This window comes from Haliotis rufescens, unplaced genomic scaffold (genome assembly GCF_023055435.1).
Source record: "Haliotis rufescens isolate VD_foot unplaced genomic scaffold, xgHalRufe1.0.p SCAF_9, whole genome shotgun sequence".
NCBI classification, from domain to species: domain Eukaryota; kingdom Metazoa; phylum Mollusca; class Gastropoda; order Lepetellida; family Haliotidae; genus Haliotis; species Haliotis rufescens.
Window position 1 is genome coordinate 21988239 of NW_025964383.1, and position 21824 is coordinate 22010062.

The 21824-nt window shown below is 40.6% G+C and overlaps 1 protein-coding gene across 1 annotated transcript in view; it reads left to right on the forward strand.

The window, feature by feature from the left end:
• The window catches only part of LOC124120618 (collagen alpha-1(IV) chain), a 69054-nt gene that overhangs the window by 43038 nt on the left and 4192 nt on the right, over positions 1–21824 (forward strand). Inside the window, exons 22-38 of the mRNA XM_046483510.2 lie at positions 1761–1975; positions 2830–2983; positions 4615–4731; positions 5049–5219; positions 5978–6067; positions 7071–7328; positions 8227–8316; positions 9185–9318; positions 11509–11815; positions 12139–12192; positions 12939–13124; positions 14609–14742; positions 14847–14991; positions 15676–15801; positions 17821–18028; positions 19252–19364; positions 20909–21114. Of these exons, the coding sequence (XP_046339466.1) occupies positions 1761–1975; positions 2830–2983; positions 4615–4731; positions 5049–5219; positions 5978–6067; positions 7071–7328; positions 8227–8316; positions 9185–9318; positions 11509–11815; positions 12139–12192; positions 12939–13124; positions 14609–14742; positions 14847–14991; positions 15676–15801; positions 17821–18028; positions 19252–19364; positions 20909–21114 (2708 nt within the window). The remainder of the gene's footprint in view (positions 1–1760; positions 1976–2829; positions 2984–4614; positions 4732–5048; positions 5220–5977; positions 6068–7070; positions 7329–8226; positions 8317–9184; positions 9319–11508; positions 11816–12138; positions 12193–12938; positions 13125–14608; positions 14743–14846; positions 14992–15675; positions 15802–17820; positions 18029–19251; positions 19365–20908; positions 21115–21824) is intronic.

Genomic DNA, 21824 nt, shown 5'->3' on the forward strand with positions numbered 1-21824 from the left:
TGGTACTACTTCATTGAGGCAGCTGTAACCCCTAGATAATGACACAGAGGCCACATCATTGGTACTACTTCATTTAGGCAGCTGTAACCCCTAGAGAATGACACAGAAGCTACATCATTGGTACTACTTCATTTAGGCAGCTGTAACCCCTAGATAATGACACAGCTGGCACATCATTGGTACTAATTCATTTAGGCAGCTGTAACCCCTAGATAATGACACAGAGGCCACATCATTGGTACTTCTTCATTTAGGCAGCTGTAACCCCTATATAATGACAGATGGCACATCATTGGTACTACTTCATCTAGGCAGCTGTGACCCCTAGATAATGACAAAGATGGCACATCATTGTCACTACTTCATTTAGGCAGCTGTAACCTCTACATAATGACACAGAAGCTACATCATTGGTACTTCTTCATTTAGGCAGCTGTAACCCCTAGATAATGACACAGATGGCACACCATTGGTAATACTTCATTTAGGCAGCTGTAACCCCTAGATAATGACACAAAGGCCACATCAATGGTAACACTTCATTTAAGCAGCTGTAACCCCTAGATAATGACACAGATGGCACAACATTGGTAATGCTTCATTTAGGCAGCTGTAACCCCTAGATAATGACACAAAGGCCACATCAATGGTAACACTTCATTTAAGCAGCTGTAACCCCTAGATAATGACACAGATGGCACAACATTGGTAATGCTTCATTAAGGCAGCTGTAACCCCTAGATAATGACACAGATAGCACATCATTGGTACTTCTTCATTTAGGCAGCTGTAACCCATAGATAATGACACAGAGGCCACATCATTGGTACTACTTCATTTAGGCAGCTGTAACCCCTAGAGAATGACACAGAAGCTACATCATTGGTACTACTTCATTTAGGCAGCTGTAACCCCTAGATAATGACACAGCTGGCACATCATTGGTACTAATTCATTTAGGCAGCTGTAACCCCTAGATAATGACACAGAGGCCACATCATTGGTACTTCTTCATTTAGGCAGCTGTAACCCCTATATAATGACAGATGGCACATCATTGGTACTACTTCATCTAGGCAGCTGTGACCCCTAGATAATGACAAAGATGGCACATCATTGTCACTACTTCATTTAGGCAGCTGTAACCTCTACATAATGACACAGAAGCTACATCATTGGTACTTCTTCATTTAGGCAGCTGTAACCCCTAGATAATGACACAGATGGCACACCATTGGTAATACTTCATTTAGGCAGCTGTAACCCCTAGATAATGACACAAAGGCCACATCAATGGTAACACTTCATTTAAGCAGCTGTAACCCCTAGATAATGACACAGATGGCACAACATTGGTAATGCTTCATTTAGGCAGCTGTAACCCCTAGATAATGACACAAAGGCCACATCAATGGTAACACTTCATTTAAGCAGCTGTAACCCCTAGATAATGACACAGATGGCACAACATTGGTAATGCTTCATTAAGGCAGCTGTAACCCCTAGATAATGACACAGATAGCACATCATTGGTACTTCTTCATTTAGGCAGCTGTAACCCATAGATAATGACACAGATGGCACAACATTGGTAATGCTTCATTTAGGCAGCTGTGACCCCTAGATAATGACACAGATGGCACATCAATTGTACTAATTCATTTAGGCAGCTGTAACCCCTAGATAATGACACAGATGGCACAACAACATAATATTTTGAGGTGTTAGGGTAATTTTGTTCATTAACTTTCTGCTTTCAGGTGAATTTGGCATGGATGGCCTTCCTGGTAGGCCCGGTCTGCCAGGATTACCTGGCATGAAAGGTGTTGATGGTCTTGCTGGTCTGCCTGGTGGTCAAGGAGGGCGTGGATCCAAGGGCTATCCCGGTTTGCCTGGAGATGAAGGGTTGCCTGGGCTGCCAGGAATTAAGGGCTTTCTTGGGGATGATGGACTGCCTGGTCTGCCAGGATTAAGGGTAGATCTTTGTTCATGACTCATTTGTTATAATGATGGACATAATAAACTATTGTTTAATTGATAATTTGAGGCACAAAAATGTGTGTGTGTTTTTATACCAGGTGTGTTTTTTGCACAGAACATGAAATTGTTCAGTCTGAAATGTTCCGTTATTCCAGTTGGTTTAAGTATACAAGTTAGTTGAAATGTTACTGTATACATCAAAACTTTTTGTAAGTAAAAGTTCAATATCCAAGGTTTAGACTTTGTGACTGTAGGAGACGAATAAATGGACCACAACAAGAGTGAGTCTGGTTTTACGCTGTTTTTAGCAATATTCCAGGAATATCAGGGACACCAGAAATTGGCTTCACTCATTGTTCCAAATTCTACCCTTGCCTTGGAATAATCCAAACTTTACCCTTGACTTTGAATCATCCAAATTTTACTCTTGACATAGAATCATCCAAACTTTACCCTTGACTTTTTATCATCCACACTTTACCATTGACATAGAATCATCCAAACTTTACCCTTGACTCGGAATGATCCAAACTTTACCCATGACTTGGAATCATCCAAAATGTACCTGTGACTTGGAATCATCCAAACTTTGCCCTTGACTTGGAATCATCCAAATTTTATCTTTGACTTGGAATCATCCACAATTAACCCTTGACTTGGAATCATCCAAATTTTACCCTTGGAATCATCCAAAATTTACCTGTGACTTGGAAACATCCAAACTTGACCCTTGACTTGGAATCATCCAAATTTTACCCTTGACTTGGAATCATCCAAACTTGACCCTTGAATTGGAATCATCCAAACTTTACCTGTGACTCGGAATCATCCAAAATGTTACCATTGTAGGGACCTCGTGGTGAGCCTGGACGCACCCTGTCACGTGGCATCCCAGGGGAGAGAGGTGAAGAAGGATTTCCTGGTGAACCTGGTATAGGTGGCGCCAAGGGTGAGCCTGGTCGGCCTGGAACACCTGGGCCTGATGGTATCCCTGGCGGATTTGGTAAGCGATTCACTGCATGTTGACATTGGACATTGTATGTTGAAACAGGAAGAAAAACATTTCCTTGTTTCTAATCACACTTTTAAAGAGGTGCATCATTATTGGTTTAGACAAGATGTCAGAATCCTCTCAGCATAAAAACTTTAACTTCTCTCTATTAATGTATATGTATTGGGTAACCCAAGACAAGCAAAGAGATTTGCACACTTGAGTAGATGGGTGAACAGTCTCAAAAGTGACCGAGTACATCTAGAATTTCAAAGTGACCTTGACATTGGCAGGAACATTAGGGAAAAATACTATTCAAATGGAGATTGTCCTAAAAGCCCTTATCATAAATATATTATTTTAATATCACTTTCAATGCAGTAATGAGAAACTAAGAACACCCCTTTTGTTCTATTGGGCCTGAAATACATGACAACTCTACCATAACATTAGATACAACGTTACTTTCGGCCAAAATAGTTATCATAAACTGCAGCATCTCTGGAACAGTCTGCCTGAAAATCTGAAAATGCTCCCACTTTTTCCTCTTTTAAAGCTTAAGACATTTCTGTTTCATCAGTCTTACAGTCGCTAAAGTGCACAGAGCATTTTTATTTTTTGAATTGTTGTGCTATATAAATACATTATTATTATTATTATTATTATTATTATTATTATTATTATTATTATTATAATTATCATCATCATCATTATACAGTGTTCCCTTGCTATTGCGCTCCTCTATATAGCGCTAACTCGGTTATAGCGCGGTAAAGCATGGCTCCCAAGATTTACTAAATAACCTCAAGTTTTCCAATGACATGATGTTTCCCCCATCTCAGAAAGCATTATCAGCTGATCACCGCTATCACGTAACACCGGAAATACCAGTCAACAAATGCGAACTGAAGTATGCAATTTAATCCTATTATTATAATACATGTATCTGGTTATAAACAAATTGTTCATTGTTTATCTGGACTAATGTTTAGAATATCTTTTATTAATTATATTCAATATTTCATTCAATAATTATAATAATGTTTACAATAATTTTGGCTAAATCGTATGCAAAGCGATCGGTAGATTATTTACAGCAACCACGGTCAGATTACCGCTATTGACGCCTTGAAACAAACTTTAGTTACAAGAGAATGGATACACATATCATAAATACCGTACCATGACTCACTAAAAGTCATATTTGAGGCAGTTTGACTATTAAATGTCAACATAACCTTTTCGCATTCAAAATATATGTAACACGGGAAGTCCCTATGGTGACTGGTCAAATTGTTCCATACGTAAAAAATATCCTGCATACCACCTGCACCAAAGTGCTATGCTTATGATTCTGATAATCTTAAGTATATATATAGTGGAATTATTTGGACCCCGAAGGTAGCGTTGTAGCGAGGGTTCACTGTAGCATGAATTGGTATTTGTTTATTCCAGTCTAGGAATTAATACTGACTTTTACTGCAGACTTGACCCGTATATCAGCCACAGAGCATGTCAAGATGATTCATAGCGCGCTCAGACTTTCAACCCTTAGAATGCGGACTGAAGAACTCTTTATGTCATTGTGACACACCTGTCCTTTTGCCCAATAATATGACACTGATGACCTTTCTGTTGAACAGGTGAGGATGGACTTCCTGGCCTTCCCGGAAGCCCGGGGTTGAAGGGACTGTCTGGAGATAATGGAGGACCTGGTCTCCCTGGCTTGTCAGGCTTGCAGGGAATGCAGGGATTCCCAGGTAGAGTAGCATTTAGTCACAACCATTGTCCAAATTGTTCAAGGATTGTTTTTTATAAGAAACATTGGCTACAGACACTTCATAAATGCTTTGACAAGAAATCATATAACATCACATCACATCACATCCATTTACTGCATGTATGTTTGTCTTATTATGAAATTATTCTTACTTGTTTTTACTAAATTCCCAAACTGGCTTTATGAGGTTTTATGTGTCAGTAGTATCTCTTTCACGTGTAGATTTATACCAATGCTAAATGTACTGCTGTTGTCTGACAATTGTTTGAAGGGACTATCTATTAAACTTGATTTCAGGATCCCCTGGTCTGCGTGGTGTCCGTGGTGATGATGGTCTGCCTGGTATACCAGGATTTAGTGGCGCCAAGGGAAGCCCTGGTCTCCCTGGTATTCGTGGTCTTGATGGGGAAGATGGTCTTTCTGGTATTCCAGGAGAGTCTGGTCTGGATGGTCTGCCAGGACGCCCAGGTTTGTACCATTCATACAATTATAACAGATATGATAGTCATAACATTTAGGATAGAACAGGTAAACAAGACTGATTTGCGCATTTTCTAGATTAATATGTGAGAATGCAATTTTAAAGATGCATCAAGTATAGACTCTTGAAAAAAAATGCTTCACTCCAAACTACCAAAAGGAAAAAGATCCAAAAATCCATTCATGATTTCCTTTCGGCATTAAACATGTACTCCTCAGTTTTTGTCCCTCATCATGAAGTTTCTGGAACATAACTTGGAAACCGTTCAATATTTCATTTTTCCACAGATATTCGTCTGACCATGAACTGGTGCTTTTTGCTCTTTGTAATATGTTGGGAAAGAAATAATTCTGGTTTCCATGGCAAATTCCAATCTATTAAGGTTTCATTTCCAGAGCATTGCTTATGAACCATTTGTATTTCCTCTTTTATTAATCAAGTGGTCAATGACATTTATTGTTTTGGGAATTTTGTACAAATGGAAAAACCCCATTTCATCAGATGATAGCCAGTGCTCCCAGTGATGTTCTCATGGTAAAACCACCCTACAGAGATGGCTAAGGGCACCTGTCAGCTGGAAGCATATTAACCAGTTTTTTTATTGAGCATCATTGACTCTTTGGAACAAGTCTCAGGCAGCTTTGTGGTCTAGGGCTTGAGTCTTGCAGTCAACAGAATGATGTGATTACTTTGTACTTGTTCAGTTTGTTTGAACCATGTTACATGAATGTATGATTGATTGTAGGTCTGGCTGGCATGAAAGGAGTCAGTGGTATTCCTGGATCCCCCGGTACAGATGGTCAGACTGGATTGCCTGGTCAATCTGGTTCGAAGGGTAAGTAGTGGGCCATCTTGTAGCTATTAGGGCTGGGACGATACTGTGCGATCCGATACATATCACGATACCTTGCTCACGATCCAATACGTATCGCTATATTTGCGTGTACTCTTATCTGTGGTGCAGAAGCCATCTATTTCTTAGACAGGATGGCCAAATACCTGGCACACTAACGATTTGCAGTTGGCAGTGTCAAGTATGGCACAATGGATAAAAACATTTATGTTTTCCCAACTCATTTTCACTTGTAATAAGTGTTATTGTACCATTTAATAAAGAATAAATTTAAGGTGAAAATGGATACACTTTATTTTGTGTGCGACTGTGATCGACACTTAAAAATATTGCGATCCGCAAATGCGATCTGTGTATCATCCCACTACTAGTAGCTATTGTTTTTGTTGCAATATGCCTCAATATGTTAGATATATCATGTCAACCAGCATATAACTCTGTGCCATCCAAACCAGTGGTTGCGTTATAGCCTATATCCCCTGCTGTCGGGGTACAATAATAATGTACAATAAACCATGCCTAACCACTTGATTGTAGATGTAGAATTAGCATGTGAGTCATAAAATAACCATTAATGATGAAGGAATTATGTACATGTACAAATATTAACCAAGTACCGTATTTGACGTAATAAGCACCCCGCTCTTATAAGCGCCCACAGCGATATTTGCTAATATATTGGCTAGTGAACAATCCCAATTAGCACCCCTCCCGATTCATAAATGTGCACAAGACTATTTATTTGTGCATAAAACGTTATATGCACCCTAAATTATGGGCAATTAAATTCTGGAAAAATATATCTGTCGTATGTAAACATTTCAGGCTGTCAGCATAAACCATGAAATTTATGATCTAATAAGAGCCCCCTATTTTTAATTTTGAGAGTGCCCTGGGCGCTTACTATGTCAAATACGGTATATTGAGAATGAGGACAGTTTGGAAAAGAAACATGTGGTGTAATAATTCCTGGTTGTTATTCCAGGCGATGTTGGTGAAGCTGGTTTTCCTGGCCTGCCTGGTCTTCCCGGACAGGCAGGACTCAAGGGCTTCTCAGGTGAACCTGGTCTCCCTGGTCTCCCTGGTCAGAAAGGAGACACTGCACCTTTTGGCTTCAAAGGCGTGAAGGGTCAGAGAGGTCTTGATGGTCTGCCGGGTCTGTCTGGACAACCAGGTCTCCCTGGACGGCAGGGATCTTATGGACTGAAGGGTGAAACCGGACTCAGCTACCCAGGAGAAATTGGTAAGAGTGATATATTACAGTATTACCTGGATGAAAGAACCACTGGAAATTTCTGATGATTTTTCAAATGTGCAATATGAGAGATTCTCAATGCTGATTGGACAGCTGCAGTGATAATATGTCACTTTTCCCAGAGATGAGAACAATAAGAAATGATCCGTCCGTTAATGATTTCACAAATTGATAACATTTCGGCACCAAAAGAGTAGACTGTCTTCAGAGAAGCTTCTTTGCAGTGTTCACATTTCATAAGTTTTTCTTTATTTGCTTCCTTCAAAAAAAAAAAAATATAATATTCAGAATAAACAACTCAAAATGTGCATGAGGCTCTGGGCTTACATCATGCATTGTCACATGATGTCACACTACACGATAGAGTAGTGGCAAAAGTCAAGCTGTGTTGATGTTAGATTACACTCACTCATACATTGACTCTGAACAGCAACCACCAACGGGGTCTAGTGGATGGAGCATCTGCCTAGAGAGCGGAAAGTCAGGGGTCTCTCATCCCCCGTCACTTCGTATCAAAAGACGTTAAAAATGGTACTTATTTGTACCCTGAATCGAGCACAGCATTTAAGGTGATAAAACAAGGACTGGTCGGCTCATGGTCAGCTTATTGTAATTGTGCAGCATGACATCTCAGTGGGCTAGCACTGCTAAATCCAGCCTAGTACAAACTACCACACATACACACACATGGGCATGCACGTCACTATATGTGCAAAAATCTTGGACACGACTTTGACCCCATTTCACCTCACCTCCTTGAGGACAGATAATCCTGTACTCATGGTAGCTTGTTGGTGATGTATGTAGCAGGTTCTGTGAATTATGTGTAGTACCTGGCATAAAAGGAGAGAAGATATTTTTGTTTTATTTATTATCCTACTTGCAGGTCGTGAGGGCCTCCCTGGTTTAAGTGGCCTCCCAGGCCCTGATGGACAATCTGGCCCCAAAGGCAGGATCGGAGAGATGGGAATTCCTGGTAAGACTTTCGTTCTATAAACAATCATCAACTCTTGTTATACACAGAATGTTCAGGTCAGTAGGTCAAAAAAGTAATTAAAAACAATTTCTATTTCAAATATATATTTTCATTTCATGAAGTGGTGTCGGGAGTATATAACTCAATTTTCAACAGGTTTTAATAATGGTATTTAAAGTAATTTATTTATGTTGATAACAACAGTAAATGAGTTTTTATTAACATTTGGCATAGTTTTGTCAAAAGCCACTATTTTTCATTTTTTAAAACATTTTTCTGATTCAACTTTTTTAAGTTACCAGTATTATCCTTATTTATGTTGTTTCAAGGTTTCCACCATTACTCTGGTGATGGTCTTAGTGTCAAAATGAAATAGCCAGTGAGTGCCCTGTTTAATGTCATCTTTGAGAGTCATACAGAAGTTACAGTAATAATTAGGGATTACATATTGGGATGAACAACTTATTACAATATTGATCGCCTTTTCAGTGTAGGTTCTAACATCTTTATCAAGCTTGATTCCTCACCCCTGAATATTGGTAGTGAGTGAGTGAGTGAGTTGGGTTTAACGCTGCTTTTAACAGTATTCCAGTTATATCCCAGCGTGTCAGCTTAATATGGGTGGAAAGCCTGAGGTGATGCAGGTCTCAGACGTTTACCACTTCAGTGAAACCCACGAGCACGGGTAGGATGCTGACAAAACTTGAAACATAATTGGGGCGAACTGGGATTCGAAAACCCACAACCATAGGTTTTTGGCGTGCCCAAGACAACGAATTGCGGCGCCTTTGACATTATGTGTCTAATGTCCTTATGTGTCTAATATCCTTATGTGTACATGATACGAGTTGTGTTGTTGGTACTGCAGGTCTGGATGGTTTGCCTGGAGACCCTGGTCTGCAAGGTAGAGATGGCAGTGACGGCCTCCCCGGTCTTCCTGGGTTGAAGGGAGGCAGAGGCCTTGATGGTCTGCCAGGCCTCAATGGAGAGCAAGGTGGCTTGGTATGTACAGGGCATGACCTCACGTTTACCTCCAACATTGCTGCTTAGTAAGTTTAATGCTACTAAAGTGAGTGAGTGAGTATGGTTTTACGCCGCTTTTAGCAATATTCCAGCAATATCACGGCGGGGGACACCAGAAATGGGCTTCACACATTGTACCCATGTCGGGAATCGAACCCGGGTCTTCGGCGTGACGAGCAAACGCTTTAACCACCAGGCTACCCGACCGCCCCTAATGCTACTATAACATTTTACCATTCTGATTACCTTATTTGACGTAATAAGCACTCAGGGCGCTCTCAAAATTAGAAATATGGAGCTCTGATTAGAATATTATTTTGGTGAAAAAACAGAGTTGAAAGATAAATTTCGTGGTTTATGCTGACAGCCTGAAATGTTTATATACGACAGATATATTTTTCCAGAATTTAATTGCCCATAATTTAGGGTGCATACACACGAGTTCGTATCATACACGAATAAATAGGTCTTGTGTACATTGATCAATTGGAAGGGGTGCTAATTGGGATTGTTCACTAGCCAATATATTAACAAATATCGCCGTGGGCGCTTATTAGAGCGGGGCACTTATTACGTCAATTATGGTAATCAGTTTATTGCATGAAATCTAGGTTACACCGTTATGATCTTCATCACTTCAAACGGAATATTTATTTGAAAGCCTACTTTGACTGAAATGAAATTTAAAGGATGCATTTTAATTCTAAACATAATCTATGTTACTTGTTCCATCATCATGCAGACCACCTCAGTGGTCTAGTGGTAGAGTGAGTATCTCCCCGCAGAGCGAAAGGTCCAGGGTTTGATCCCCGGCCGTGTCATATCCAAAGACGTTACAAGATGGTGCTTGTTGTTACCCTGCCTGGAACTTGGCATTAAGGGGCTAAAACAAGGTCTTGTTGGCTCAGAGTCAGTATACCGTGTCTGAGTGGGGTATTCATGTTAAACTGCAGCATGGTATCTCAGTACAAGCAGCCACACACACACACCTGCATGCATGTCGCAACATAAGTGCAATAATCTTGGACGTGACGTTAAACCCCATTTCACTTCACCTTTATCATGCAGTCTGAAAATGACTCAAAGGTTATGAATGTTGCTGGAAGGATTCGCCAGTAGAGCTCACTCTCCTACCCCGAGTTCCATGCAGCCAGCAGCCAGCGAGCATAGTACCTCTGCCACAGGCCAGCACCATGTGACGATTCGTCACATCCTTCACAGTCCATTCAAGATATTGAATATGCTTTTCATCCGTTTCATTTTTGACAAGTCTACACAGTTTCATGAACAAATGTCAAAGAATGGTTACAGTTCATTAAGAAAGTATCCTAATACGTGAAAATCTACTTGTATTTGCGTAGTTATCCTATGTTTACATTGGATGTGCGGCTCCACGGCTGTCATCGAAGCCCAATGGAGAGGTAGCAATACGGTCACGTTCATGTATAAATATATATTGTCATGAAATTCACTGTCACAGTTGTAGTAGCATATCTATATAATTATGCAAAACAATATGTTAAGCGCCCCCAAATAATGGCATTAGTCCGTTCTATACTGATTTCTGAAAAAGCGTGTTTGTTTACAAACAAAAGAAAAGTCCGGTCACGTGATATGCAAATTAGCCTGCGACAGTGGAGTTATGCTGAGCCACCTGCGCCGGAGTGTGAATAGAGCTAACAATAAGTTCTCAAATCAGTCAATTGTCTAGATCCTAAAAGAAGAATTAATGCCTTCCAAAATTACCTGAAAATATTAAAGTATCTACATGGTAGTTGATGTATGTAATTGTAATTTTTGACCTATTCTGATTGCCCTTAGCTGAAGAGTTATTGCCAGTTGTTGTATTGTATTGTACCAGACCAAATCTAAGTGTTCTCCGATTTTTGTTCTTGTTAAGCAGCGCAAGATGTTTACAACAATGTCAGCCTGCTTTAAGGCAATTGGAACCATCACAAGATTTGGGTACACTTAAAAATGTTCTGGTTAAAAAATGATGTGGCAACAAAAAACTGGGTACAACTTGATCCGTTGTTTTATCCCTATGTTCATTTTTATGGTAAGCTGACCGAGAGTGACCCTATCAGCTTAAGCGCTGACTGTGACAAAACTTTCTCAGACACATATGTAATGGAGTTGATGTATGACTTGTGCTTCCTGCTTGTTTAGGGTGTGGATGGTTTTCCTGGCAGCCCTGGTCTCCCTGGCCGTATAGGTGATCGTGGTCAGGATGGCCTGCCTGGTATCGATGGAGAGCTTGGCCAGCCTGGTGACGATGGTCTGCCTGGTCTGCCAGGATTGTCAGGTCTGCCTGGCATGAAGGGATCGCCTGGTTCCTCTGGCCGCCCTGGTGTTGATGGACTTTCTGGAGGTCGTGGTGATGATGGTTTGCCTGGTCTTAATGGCCCTCGTGGATCACGAGGAGAGAACGGACTCCAAGGCCGACCTGGTCTTGATGGCGAGCCTGGTGCACCAGGTATGCTGCCATTGGCAAAGCTCAACATTTTAGACTAATGGTACTGTTTCGTGAATGAATACCGCAGAATCAGAAATTAATATTGTGCTGTGGACTTCGTACATCTTGGTTACTTCATGTTGTATAGCCTCAAAGTACAGATTCAAGAGAAAGAGCTTCAAATCAGTAAAATTCTTTGAATACTGTAATTCCTTGAATAATCATGTACATTGAATAAGCCGTCAGCCTTTTATGCTTTGAACATTTATTCCACACTCTTCTGTGTAATATATGCAGAAATTGATACAACTTGCGACTATATAGGTGTGATTATCATGTTGCAGGTTATGATGGAGGCCCTGGTTTGCCAGGTCTGCCAGGAGAGGAAGCACCAGCAGGTGAGAGCCACTGAGCGTTATTCTATGGTATAAGAAATACCATACATGTGTGTTAATATATGAAGAATTACTCTTATTCAAGAGATATTAGATTGGTTCGATGCACAAACGAACATACTGGTATGTTATGTGAATCGACATTCATGAATGCATCACATGTGACGTCATAGATCCATGACTCCAAATGCACCATTTGTCTCATGCAGGATTAGCGTGTAAAGTTTGGAAATCACATGCAGCATATCGTGATAAGAATAAGGACACTGTGGTAACACTTGACTGATTGTGGTGTAATGATGAGAAATCCTGTGTTCTGTCCTTTCACCTATGATTGCATCTGTTTGTTGATATGATTGATTGTTTCTCAAGTCGCCCTGGACCCCGGTGTGGGCTTATATGAATTGTATTCTACCCCTTCACCTATGATTGTCTACATAATAATGCATCTGTGTTGTTTGTCAGGTCGCCCTGGACCTCGGTGTGGGCTTATATGAATTGTATTCTACCCCTTCGCCTATGATTGTATACATAATACTGCATCTGTGTTGTTTGTCAGGTCGCCCTGGACCCCAGTGGGGGTGGTATATGAATTGTATTCTGCCCCTTCACCTATGATTGTATACATAATACTGCATCTGTGTTGTTTGTCAGGTCGCCCTGGACCCCAGTGTGGGTGGTATATGAGTTGTATTTTGCCCCTTCACCTATGATTGTATACATAATACTGCATCTGTGTTGATTATCAGGTCGCCCTGGACCCCCCGGCGTGGACGGCATACCAGGCAGCCCTGCACTGCCTGGCCTTCCAGGTTTGCCAGGAAATGAGGGTCTACCGGGTCGACCTGGATTACCAGGCCAGAAGGGAGAGTCCGCCTATTCTCTACCTGGATTTAAGGGCATGAGTGGAGAGCCAGGTCTTGATGGTCTGCCAGGTAAGATCCAACGCTTACATGATCCAAAATGATCAGATCATTCATTTGTCGGCTTGGAATATACTGAGGAGCAAAATGCAAAACTAGCTACACCTCTCAGTTGATTGTATCATAGGTTTGATATGCAAATGAAAATATTATATGTTGGCTATAATATATCCAAAAAATGAACTGTACTGGCACTTAGTCAGCACTTAAAGAATACTTCTACATAGTTTTATTTTAACAAATATAATTTGATTTAAAACTTTTGATAAAATAATTTTGATTAAAAACTGCTGATGGATATATTAGACATCTTATCTTTGAAAATCAAGTATTTTTTTCTGCACAACTTTACAACAATTTAAACATGGTAGTGGTCATGTGGTTGCAAATTCATTTTTTACCCCATTGAACCATTTTAAAAAAACAACAAAATAACCCAGCCACAGATTACTAATGGTTAAATAGAACTGATGATATTTAGCAAAAATGTCTTTAAAAAATTTCAATTGCATAAAAAACAAACTTGATATACTCTCTTTTGCCCACAATGAGGCCACAATTACATGCCATCAGCTAGGGCACAATAACATGCCATCAGAAAGGGCACAATTACATGCCATCAGCTATTGCACAATAGTATACCATCAGCTAGGGTACAATTACCTGCCATCAGCTATTGCACAAAGTTATACCATCAGCTAGGGCACAATAACATGCCATCAGCTAGGGCACAATAATATGCCATCAGCAAGGGCACAATAACATGTCATCAGCTATTGCACAATGGTATACTATCAGCAAGGGGATAATAACATGCCATCAGCAAGGGGATAATAACATGCCATCAGCTATTGCAAAACGGTATACCATCAGCTAGGGCACAATTACATGCCATCAGCTATTGCACAATGGTATACCATCAGCAAGGGGATAATAACATGCCATCAGCAAGGGCACAATTACATGCCATCAGCTATTGCACAATGGTATACCATCAGCTAGGGCACAATAACATGCCATCAGCTATTGCACAATGGTATGCTATCAGCAAGGGGATAATAACATGCCATCAGCAAGGGCACAATTACATGCCATCAGCTATTGCACAATGGTATACTATCAGCAAGGGGATAATAACATGCCATCAGCAAGGGCACAATTGCATGCCATCAGCTATTGCACAATGGTATACCATCAGCGAGGGGATAATAACATGCCATCAGCTAGGGCACAATTACATGCCATCAGCTATTGCACAATGGTATACCATCGGCAAGGGGATAATAACATGCCATCAGCTAGGGCACAATTACATGCCATCAGCTATTGCACAATGGTATACCATCAGCGAGGGGATAATGGCATGCCATAAGCTAGGGCACAATAATATGCCTTCAGCAACATCATAGAAGTGTGACTCCAAGAGAGTCACCTCTTACAACAAGCAATGTGGTGCTGTGTACCTAAGCCATATATGTTTACTGTTGATTCTGCAGGCTTACCAGGAGATCGTGGAGTACCAGGACAGCCAGGATTACCGGGTCTGTCAGGAATGAAGGGAGAAGCTGGTTTCCCTGGTCTACCAGGAACTGATGGTCGCGATGGAGAACCAGGCAGGATTGGAGGAGATGTTAGTATTAGACTGTCTTGCATCATATGAACTTACACAACACTATGAGGACAGACATCAGCCATTATTCCAACTTGTGTACTAATTTGGTATTTCCCTTACAGGGAGATTCTGGCCTACCTGGTCTATCTGGTGGAGAAGGTCGCCGTGGTGACGATGGTCAGAATGGTTTGCCTGGACGCCAGGGAGAGAGAGGTGATCCTGGCTTCCCTGGTGAGAGGGGTCGACCAGGAATTCCTGGTAGTAATGGTAAGTGCACCTTTTTTAACTAAAGGTAGGACATGTGCTTGATTAATAGTGAGTGAGTTGTTTTTTTAACGCCGCTTTTAACAGTATTCCAGTTATCACGGCGTGTCAGCTTAATGTTGGAGGAAAGCCCGAAGTGATGCAGGTCTCAGACGTTTAGCACTTCGGTGAAACCCACGAGCATGGGTATGGTGCTGACAAACCTAGAAACATAATTGGGGCGAACCGGGATTCGAACCCTAAATCATTGGTTTCTGGCGTGCCCAAGGGACACAACTCTGCACTCAGACGACTGGGCCACCCGTGCCCCCGCTTGATTAATATCTTCAATGAGATGTTGTGAACTTATCACTTATTCATTGTAACTCTCAAATGAGTTGAAGACACTGATCTAACATCCCAAGCTGACTTCCACGGGAGATAACGCTTGAATGAGAACAAATGATATTTCCTCGGAGATGTCACTTCAATGGCAGTGCTTTGCAAACCTTTGTAATGTCATCAGTTAACATGATGTCACAATCAAGCCTCAGAGTATTAAACTTTTTTCCGACTCGTGTTGAAATATTTCAAAAGACCCTTTGATTAGCTTCTCTATAAGTCCAGGACAGCATCTAATATTATAAATAATATTCCTAATGAACTGGTATAGTTACTGATGTTATATGAAGCACTTGTGTTTTGCAGGTTTGAAGGGCTACCCCGGTGACCCTGGTCCCATTGATATAGTCGATGTGCGTAGCCCACGAGGTGAAGAGGGAGAACCAGGTGAATCCGGTCGACCAGGTTTAGAAGGACTAAGGGGAGGTCGAGGTAAGCTGCCGCCACATCTATTATAAAACATTGTTTAGGTTCGTCAACATTTGAACTAAGTTTGTTAACAACCGTTCAATCTCTGAAAACAGGTTTAACTTATTGTGTATGGTTTTAATAAGCGCCAAGGCATTTATTACGGTGAAAACGGTATATTAGGTGCATGGTTCAGTGTTTAAATATTTGTGGGAATGGAGAATCCAGAGAAAAACTTCTCTTCTTTTTTTTTGCATATTACAGTTTCAACATATCATGATTCTATATCTAATAACAATGGGCATAGTGATAAGTATACAAGCTATGATTGATATAATAATGTAGCGCTTTGAGAACACTTTAGGTTGCGGATTTGGTGCATCTTAAATACAGTCAAACACCGTTGTGTCGAAGTTAAAGGGACCTACGTAATACTTGGAGTTAAACCTAGGTTCAACACAACCAAAACATAACTTGGCATACATCTACAGATTAACATGATGAGTGAAAAAATAGAAACACATGTGACAAACAATGCAAAATTGAAATAAAAGTCCAACATTACTTTTATAATTCATCATTATTGTCAATAGTAATTGAATCAATAAAAATACAAGATATGTATACATGTATGTATTATTAAAAATATGGTTTACATACAAGTTAAAAAACATAACAGCTCACATATTCAAATTCAGCTTCACGAATATAAAACTTAACACAAGATTAAACGAAATGGGAATATCTCAGTAAAGTCAGTCAATAATGTCTGATGAATTTAAGTCTCAATTGATTTTACTGTTAATTTACTTTTTTTAGATGTAGGAACATAAAAAACATAACAGCTCACATATTCAAATTCTGCATCACGAATATAAAACTTAACACAAGATTAAACGAGATGGGAATGATATCTCAGTAAACTCAGTCAATAATGTCTGATGAATATAAGTCTCAATTGATTTTACTGTTAATTTACGTTTTTTAGATGTAGGAACATCCTATCCAGTTATTGTCCCACTAAAACTAGGCCCTTCACACGATTTGTCAGTGATGTTCCAAACTGTATTGATTTATTTCGTTATTTGTTCGTCATTTTATGACACTAGTGAAACAAAAAGACTATCAGCTAAAATCCCAATCCGTGACACATTCCACAATTTGTAATCAAAAGATAAACATGTGACAAACACACGACTCCTTTCACTTCTGCTCATGGTGTTGATTAAACTATCTGTTTATCCCTGATAAACACATCAATTAAACATTTCTTTGAAGTTTGGTGTTACGGAGTGCGACTAACAAGACAATAGCCCTTAACAATGCAGAGGAGATTTCCGGCTTTTAAAACTTTGTTAATTATGATGAGATGACCAAATGTGCCAAAATCATCTTATCAGAGTAAATTGGCGCTGGAAGTACATGTTTGGGACTGGAAAATAACTTTGAGACGAACGCAACTTCGACACATCGAATTTGACATATCAGAGATGAAATAATGATGAATAAAGAAGGTGAGGTGAAATTGGGTTTAACGTCGCGTCCAAGATTATTGCACTTATATAGCGACGTGCATGCACGTGTATGTGTGTGTGTGGCTGCTTGTACTAGTCCGGACTGATGCCGATTTATAGCGCTAGCCCACTGAGATACCATGCCGCAGTTTAACATGAATACCCCACTCAGACACAGTATACTGACTCCGAGCCGACCAGTCCTCGTTTTAGCCCCTTAATGCCGAGCTCCAGACAGGGTAACAACAAGTACAATCTTTTAACGTCTTTTTGTATGACGTGGCCTGGGATCGAACCCTGGACCTTCCGCTCTCCGAGCGGACGCTCTACCACTAGACCACGAAGGCGGTCGAATAAAGAAGGAATACAGTGACCAGACCTTTACTTTGAGACAACCATAAGTTTGACACGTCAAAGTTTGACACAACAGTGTTTGATTGTATGCACATTGTTATTGTATTCTGTGAAATATTTCAGTTCTAAATTACCCTCAATCTTTTTCCAAAACTCACTGCAAATGTCTCTCCAGGTGATGATGGCCTGCCGGGTCTGAACGGCCTTCGTGGTACGGAAGGGTTCCCCGGAACCCCTGGAATCCCTGGTGACCAAGGCAACTCAGGCCAGCCTGGTATTCCTGGTATTGATGGCATGCCTGGTCTCCCTGGTTTGCCAGGATTCCCTGGTGAGATTGGAGGTCCCGGAGGAGATGGATTTGGCCCTGGCATTTACTTCACAAGGTAGGGATGGACACACTTGCAGCTACAGATAGGTAAAGATCTGTATTTGAACTTTATATGTGTTCTTCAACCTGTACTTTTCATTGCACATTTGATTGTTTCCATGCAGAGTAGAACACTCTTCATGTTCTCAGACATTGATCTTTTTGAATGAATTATTCTATTCTTGTTGAACCAAATACAATTCTGCCATGACATTTTAGAATCTTGCATTCTGATTGGTCTGCCACAAGCAGTGCCATAGATTGAAGATGGCGTCACATCATGTGAATATCACCACACCACCAACATATGTCTGACAATCATTCACACATCAAAATTGAGTTTGAAAGCACTTATCAAACTTCACAAACTAGTTTGCAAAATGTGTTTGCAAAATTCAGACACACAAACTCATGTTTGTAAACGTAAAACGGCAAACTGAAGTTTGTCGTGTGAAGCCACCTAAAGATATGTATATTTTTACTTTACCATATTTGACGTAATAAGCGCCCAGGGCTCTCTCAAAATTAGAAATAGGGGGCTCCTATTAGAATATTATTTTGGTGGAGTTGAAAGATAAATTTTGTGGTTTATGCTGTGGACAGCCTGAAATGTTTATATACGACAGATATATTTTTACAGAATTTAATTGCCCATAATATAGGGGGCATATAACACACGAGTGTGTATTATACGCGAATAAATAAGTCTTGTGTACATTGATCAATCGGAAGGGGTGCTAATTGGGATTGTTCACTAGCCAATATATTAGCAAATATCGCTGTGGGCGCTTATTAGAGGCGGGTGCTTATTACGTCGAATACGGTAAGTCTATTTGGAGACCTGTACTTTTCATTAAACATTTTATTTTGTCTAATCAAAGTATAACGCTTTTCTTGTTCTCAGATCTTTATGATCTTTATGACTAAACCATTTTGATGACGTCACAGTGTGTGACGGTCACACTGTTGTTGCTGTTGATTCTGAACCAGGAGTTCATTGGTCATTCTGAAAGTGCATTTTGTACAAATAGAACTGACTCAAATACAGGTCATTATAAGGATTATAAGGAAATTATAAATCAACCAGAACATGGTTTAAGTCGGAGCAAGCACTCGAATCCGGGGTTGTTGATTCTAGATAGAGATTTCGCCATTATGTAAAAACATTTTTGCTGAATCAAATATAACTGAAAGTGTGTCCTTAAGAGCCTTTATCTTACAATAATGTTTCTTCTCCAGGCACAGCCAGACCACCAACGTTCCCAACTGTCCCGTAGGAACAGCCAATCTCTGGATTGGATACTCATTGCTGTATGTTGTTGGCAATGGGCGTGCACATGGACAGGACCTTGGTAAGAGTTCTAGAATTCATGACTGGACAAATACTTTAACCAGTTTTTTGCTGCACTTCTGGACCCAGTTGCACAACACGATCTTAGCGCTAAGATGATTGTAATTCCAATACTTTAACATAGGCTTACGATAGTCTTAGCGCTAAGACCGCTTTGTGCAGGTGGGCCCTGGACAGATTGTTTCACAATTTATGCTTTACATGCACAACATGGGGATGTTTTTTCAATAATCTTTAAGCGCTCTCGTATGTACTACTCAAAACAAGTTAAAGAACACTCATTATACATTGCAAGCCTGTAGTTAATCATGACAGATGGACTGTAGTCAAATGTGTGTGTGTGTGTGTGTGTGTGTGTGTGTGTGTGTGTGTGTATTTGTTGTTTTACACCGCACTCAGCAATATTCCAGCTATATGACGGTGGTCTGTAAGTAATCAAGTCTGGACCAGACAATCCAGTGATTAACACCATGAGCATCAATCCATGCAATTGGGATACGATGACACGCATCAACCAAGTCAGCAAGCCTGACCACCCGATCCCGTTAGTCGCCTCTTATGACAAGCATAGTCGCCTTTTACGGCAAGCATGGGTTGGTGAAGACCTATTTTAACCCGGATCTTCACAGGTCTGTAGTCAAATGAAAACAATGTGTGTTCTGTAGCTTCTGTTGAGTAGTATATATCAGAACTCACTAACATTTGTAAGTTGTTTCGATCATTCATTGAGTTCTAAAGAAATAGATCCTCACGAAATTAGAGTGAGTGAGTGAGTGAGTTGGGTTTAACGCCGCTTTTAACAGTATTCCAGTTATATCGCGGCGTGTCAGCTTAATGTGGGAGGAAAGCCCGAAGTGATGCAGGTCTCAGACGTTTACCACTTCGGTGAAACCCACGAGCACGGGTATGGTGCTGACAAACCTAGAAACATAATTGGGGCGAACCGGGATTTCGAACCCACAATCATAGGTTTCTGGGGTGTCCAAGGGACGCAACTCTGCACAGCGAATCGCGGCGCCTTAGACGACTGGGCCACCCGTGCCCCCTCACGGAATTAGAGAGCTATTGGAAGACAAAATACAAAGTGCTGAGATGAACCCTTAGCTAATTTTGTTATAGGTTGGAGAATGTCAAGCAGTATTTCTTTTGTCAAGGCAAAAACATTTTGATATCCCAACTTCATTTGGCCTTCCATAGTATCTAAAATATGATACATTGTCACTTTTGATTTAAGATACAGTAAAATTTGGATCAAATGAACTACCCAAACCTTTGAATTTGAAACTGAATCATTATTAAATAGTTCTGTTTCATCATAACCTTGAAGACAACAGTAACTGGTGTGGATTGAACTTGAGTTTGTTGTGTCTGATGCTATCAACACCCGATTCCACACAGCGATCTTAGCATGACAACTGTCATAAGCCTATGTTAAAGTATGTGAGTTACGATTGTGTTAGCGCTTAAATCACTCTGTGGAATGGTCTGTTATGTGAGTTGAAGTTGCAGTTTTGTAGGATTACAGTGTGAATGGTTTCTTATCAGGTACTGCTGGTAGCTGCCTGCCCAGGTTCAGCACCATGCCCTTCATGTTCTGCAACATCAACAACGTCTGCAACGTGGCATCCCGCAGCGACTACAGCTACTGGCTGGCCACACCAGAGCCCATGACGCCCATGATGAACCCAGTCAGCGGAGAACAGATCAGACCCTACATCAGTCGCTGCACAGTCTGTGAAGCACCATCACCTGTAAGTCAGGGTGTTAGTAATAAGGAGTAGTGAGTGAGTGAATGAGTGAGTGAGTGAGTGAGTGAGTGTGAGAGTGAGTGAGTGAGTGAGTGAGTGGGTGGGTGGGTGGGTGTGAGTGAGTGAGTGAGGGAGGGTGGGTGTGTGAATGAGTGAGTGAGTGAGTGGGGTTTTATGCTGTTTGCTACAGTGTTGTAGTTACCATCATATTTTCACAGGGTGTCATCTTACTGTGGGAGCAAAGTCTGAATGGAATCAGGTCTCATTTATTTTATGCAGATTGTGTGAGTGGTGGTATTATGGGTAGAGTAGGACATGCTTATCCTTTTCGTGAACACCTAGTGTCATCACTGATTTTCGGTGATACTTTCATACAATATTCATCACTATAGTGCCCAATATTATGCCCAATTTTTGGCAGATAATCCAATCTGTTTATTCTCTGGTGTTGACAATTCATATTAAGATGTTTGACAGTTGAAATCTATGACACATGTAGTTGGAAAATATTGGATTTCAAACATTATTATTAGGTCTACAGCTAAGGGATGCAACTATGTTCAGTGAATTTCAGCAGCTTGGATGACTTTGCCCTCCATACCCCCAGAGCTCAATAATATCAATGTCTTTAATGCGATACACAATACCCTTTGTATTTAATGATGTGACACTCTTTAAGTTGATACTGCTCTCCATACTGCGATATACAATAT